This window comes from Arachis duranensis, chromosome 5 (genome assembly GCF_000817695.3).
Source record: "Arachis duranensis cultivar V14167 chromosome 5, aradu.V14167.gnm2.J7QH, whole genome shotgun sequence".
Classification (NCBI taxonomy): Eukaryota; Viridiplantae; Streptophyta; class Magnoliopsida; order Fabales; family Fabaceae; genus Arachis; species Arachis duranensis.
The window spans coordinates 28,873,928-28,878,057 of NC_029776.3; the positions used below are offsets into that span (position 1 = coordinate 28,873,928).

At 30.5% G+C, this 4,130-nt stretch overlaps 1 protein-coding gene across 1 annotated transcript; it reads right to left on the bottom strand.

Annotated features, from left to right (window-relative positions):
* Nucleotides 1-490: 490 nt before the first annotated feature.
* On the bottom strand, nucleotides 491-1,531 carry LOC107488972 (uncharacterized). The gene is made up of 4 exons (XM_021143805.2): nucleotides 1,431-1,531; nucleotides 941-1,236; nucleotides 705-833; nucleotides 491-589 (listed from the first exon to the last, which is right to left on the bottom strand). Exons 2-4 carry the CDS (start codon nucleotides 1,220-1,222, stop codon nucleotides 491-493), a joined length of 510 nt encoding a protein of 169 aa, XP_020999464.1. The 5' UTR covers nucleotides 1,223-1,236; nucleotides 1,431-1,531.
* Nucleotides 1,532-4,130: the final 2,599 nt, after the last annotated feature.

A 4,130-nucleotide genomic window follows, 5' to 3' on the forward strand; every position in this document is an offset into this window, starting at 1 on the left:
CGTTTAACTCCCATTTTGGTGCCAGTTCCGGCGTTTAACGCTGGAATTTCTGAGGGTGACTTTGAACGCCGGTTTGGGCCATCAAATCTTGGGCAAAGTATGGACTATCATATATTGCTGGAAAGCCCATAATGTCTACTTTCCAACGCCGTTGAGAGCGCGCCAATTGGGCTTCTCTAGCTCCAGAAAAGCCACTTTGAGTGCAGGGAGGTCAGAATCCAATAGCATCTGCAGTCCTCTTTAGTCTCTGAATCAGATTTTTGCTCAGGTCCCTCAATTTCAGCCAGAAAATACCTGAAATCACAGAAAAACACACAAACTCATAGTAAAGTCCAGTTCAGCCAAAAAATACCTGAAATCATAGAAAAATACACAAACTCATAGTAAAGTCCAGAAAAGTGAATTTTGACTAAAAACTAATAAAAATATACTAAAAACTAACTAGATCATACCAAAAACATACTAAAAATAATGCCAAAAAGCGTACAAATTATTCGCTCATCAGCGCCCCAAAAGTAATGTAGAACATTGTGCCAGCAACACATTGAGCATTTGATTTGATAAGCTTATCACATATAAAAGTTGTATTCTGCATAAGAGTGCAAAGATCCACATGCATAATATAATTAGAAGAACATTTAAGCACATAATATCACCATACATAGATTAAACTTAGAATCAAAATCAATATAGAACCAATTTACATTGCTCTCATTGTAGACTTTCAAAGCTTGCTTGGAAAAATCTATCAATGGAGGGCGGTTTGCTTCGGTCAACGTATAGGGCTTAATTGAACCAGGTAGAATGCCTTCAAACCAGTCAACATCGAATCCCTGGAAAGCCAAAATTGAAACCCTAACTAGCAAGATCATTATATCACAGAACACGAGAACAAAATAGTTAAATCACTAAATGTGTTGTGAGAGATCAGAAGGCGTACGTTGCTTTCAGCAACCTGCCTCCGATGTTCACGAATTTCTTCATCAGTCATTAAACGTCTAGGCGTAAACGGCACATATTCGGAATCAGAATCAGAATCAGTATCATCTTCTGTCTCTTCCTCCTCTTCTTCTTCATCAGAGGCAGCCGTATCCTCAACAACTTTCTCTTCATCTTCTTCTTCGGAGGAGGTATTGCCTCTGACACAAGGCCGTTTGGCGTGCTGCTCCAGAGTCTCTTGTTTCTCTTTCTCCAATTGCACGATACGATCATCCAAATCCATCTGATTTCCCTTTTCTACTCATACATTTTCCAATCGCAATAATCAGAATATAATATATACTCACCAAAAAAACAAAAATAAATAAACAAAATAAGCAGAATATATGTATACAGATAACCGAACAAAAAATAACAACAATCACAGTGATGATAATAATAAAAGCAGAAGATTTAACGAATTTGGAGACGAAGAAGGGCTCAAAATTCACCTTAAACTTGCAAATTGCAACGTAGTAGCAGAACCTCCACTTGGAGTTTTCGGTGAATTAGGGTTCGGGTTAGTGTTTAAATTGTCAGCCCAGGGATTCTTTTTATAAACGAAAACGGTTTTTTAATTTGACCACGAGGAAGTGGACCGAAAACAAACCCTCGTATCTTTATTAATAAAAAATCTTAGGGAGAGAGAAGAGAATCAGAGTTTTTATTTAATTTAAAAGAGGCTTGCTACACATACAAGTCTTTTTTGTTAGAATAGGACTCTATCTTTATTCTCGTCCGATTAATTAGTTCTTCAGAGGATCTATCAGACTAGGATGGAGTGAATAAATTGATCAGTTAATATGAATATTCAATTATTTCTTTAACTTGGAATTGATTTGATTCACATCTTTCATTTGTGATAGACATCTTTCCATTTGTGATATAAAGATTCAAAAATAGGGATTTCGAGTTGTGTATTCATTAATCAATTGAAATAGTATTTCAGTACAAATACGTAAACAAGGCTTTATAGTCTTACAAGTCCAATAAAATACATGCATTACACTTAATTAACACATTACACACTTCCACATTCAAGAGTAAATAAAACGCACGTTATTCAACAACTTCCTGTTTCCAAAGCGCGCTACTCACCATGCATTATGAACGACTCTTCTTCTTCCTCCATGAAAACAATTTTCTTGCCAAATTTGAAGATAATGAAACTTCAGAAATACACCCAAACGATTACAGAAATACACCCCAACGATTACAGAAATTTACCTAAACGATTATAGAAATACACTCAAAGGATTACAGAAATACACACAAAGGATTACAAAAATACACCCAAAGGATTTAAGAAATACACCCAAAATTCGTTGAAGTACATCTTATGCATATTTCAGAACTCTTTCTCTTTCTCCTTCTCATCTTCTGCTGCTTCTTCTTCTTTAAAAACGATTTCACAGCTTGATGTCAAAAAAATGGAAATCGAGAATAACAAAGAAAAAAACAGAGAAAAAAGCACATAAATAAAGAAGAAGAACAGAAAGAGGAAGAAGAACGTGCAGCAAGAAGAAGAAGAAGGAGAAAGAGAAGGCAAGAAACGAAAGAAAAGAAGAAGAAGAGGAAGAGGAAAAAGAATGTGCAAGAAGACGAAGAACGAGAAAAAGAAAGCAAGAAACGAAAGAAAAGAAGAAGAAGAAGAAGAAGAAGAAGAAGAAGAAGAAGAAGAAGAAGAAGAAGAAGAGGAAGAAGAACGTGCAGCAAGAAGAAGAAGAAGGAGAAAGAGAAGGCAAGAAACGAAAGAAAAGAAGAAAAGGAGGAAGAGGAAGAAGAAGAAGAACGTAGACTTTGCATCGCGTTTTTGGGGTTTATTCGTTAATTAACTTGTAAAGCATACAAGCCCTAATAACTTGTATGGAGAGTTTTTCTCAATTTAGAATTGTTGTACATAAAACACCTAAACTAAAAGGCTATTTATAGCTAAGAATAAGATAAGATATATAAAATTACAATTATTAATAAATTATAGAGGAGTGTTAAAAAGTCAGTAATTTTGTGTTTTGTAATTATCAATTGGTCATTAATAATATTTTTAATAATGTGAAATTACATTCAATGATAAGAGATCACTCACTTTTTTTTATGATTAAATACTAATCAAATTATTAAAAAAGTGCTAACCCCTAAACTTTTCCTAAATTATATTTTAAAAAAACGGATATTTGATAGCAACTAATTTTATTTTCTCTTGTGCTGTACAGAAAATTGTTTTAAAATTATAAATATGATTTAATATTTTTATAAATTATATATAGATTTGTTAATTAGGTTATTATTTGTGAGTTAAATTAATTGTCAAAAAAGTTACAGGATGTTGATTCGAATTTAAAAATTATAGCATTAATTTTCCTCTCAAAAAAATTTTGAGAAATTAATTTATTCTTGAATTTTTTGTAATATCAATTTTAGTTTGTAAAAAATTAAAGTTTAGTAGGTTTTAATTTAGGTATTATTTTGACTTCTATAGTTGTGAGCTAACTCAAATTCAATTCGTTAATAGTTCGATAAGCTGAGTTTGTAAGTTAAACTTGAGCCTGAATTTAAACTCATATATTAAATGAGTTGAGTTTGAACTTGAGTAAGCTCAACTTATTGACTTGTGAACGGACTCGGTTATATAATATAGGGTATGTCTAAAATTAGGTATGTTTAAAATGAGCACGACAATTATATGCTTATTGAATATGCCACATTTATATAGATCATTAGATTATATTAGATGAAAATCAAAGGTTAATATAAAAGAAGAGCATTGATGGATTCTAATAAATACAGAATATTCTAGTACATAATTAAATGTTTTAAATGACAACACTTTAATACACAATATTTTAAATAGTAACAGAATCTTTTATTTTTAAATAATTAAATATAAAATATATAAATACAAAATATATGAGTATTTTTATTCATTAAGATTAATTATTATGCAAAAAAAATTTTATAATATCAAAAATTATATTAACATGATATTTTAAACTATAACATAAAAATATAAAATAATTAAAATTTTATTTATATTACTTAACAAATAATTAGATTATTATATTCAAAATTTATTAACTAATTATTTTTATTAAAGATATTATTATATAATATAATTTTTCATAAAAATATTTTTAAAATATAATTTATTTAAT

Excerpts from the sequence above, each read along its gene's own strand:
- LOC107488972 (XM_021143805.2), bottom strand. The coding sequence starts at position 1,222 with ATGGATTTGGATGATCGTATCGTGCAATTGGAGAAAGAGAAACAAGAG. Across the intron at positions 834-940 it reads GGCAGGTTGCTGAAAGCAAC|GGATTCGATGTTGACTGGTT; the intron begins GTACGCCTTCTG and ends TTGGCTTTCCAG. Across the intron at positions 590-704 it reads AAGTCTACAATGAGAGCAAT|AATACAACTTTTATATGTGA; the intron begins GTAAATTGGTTC and ends ACTCTTATGCAG.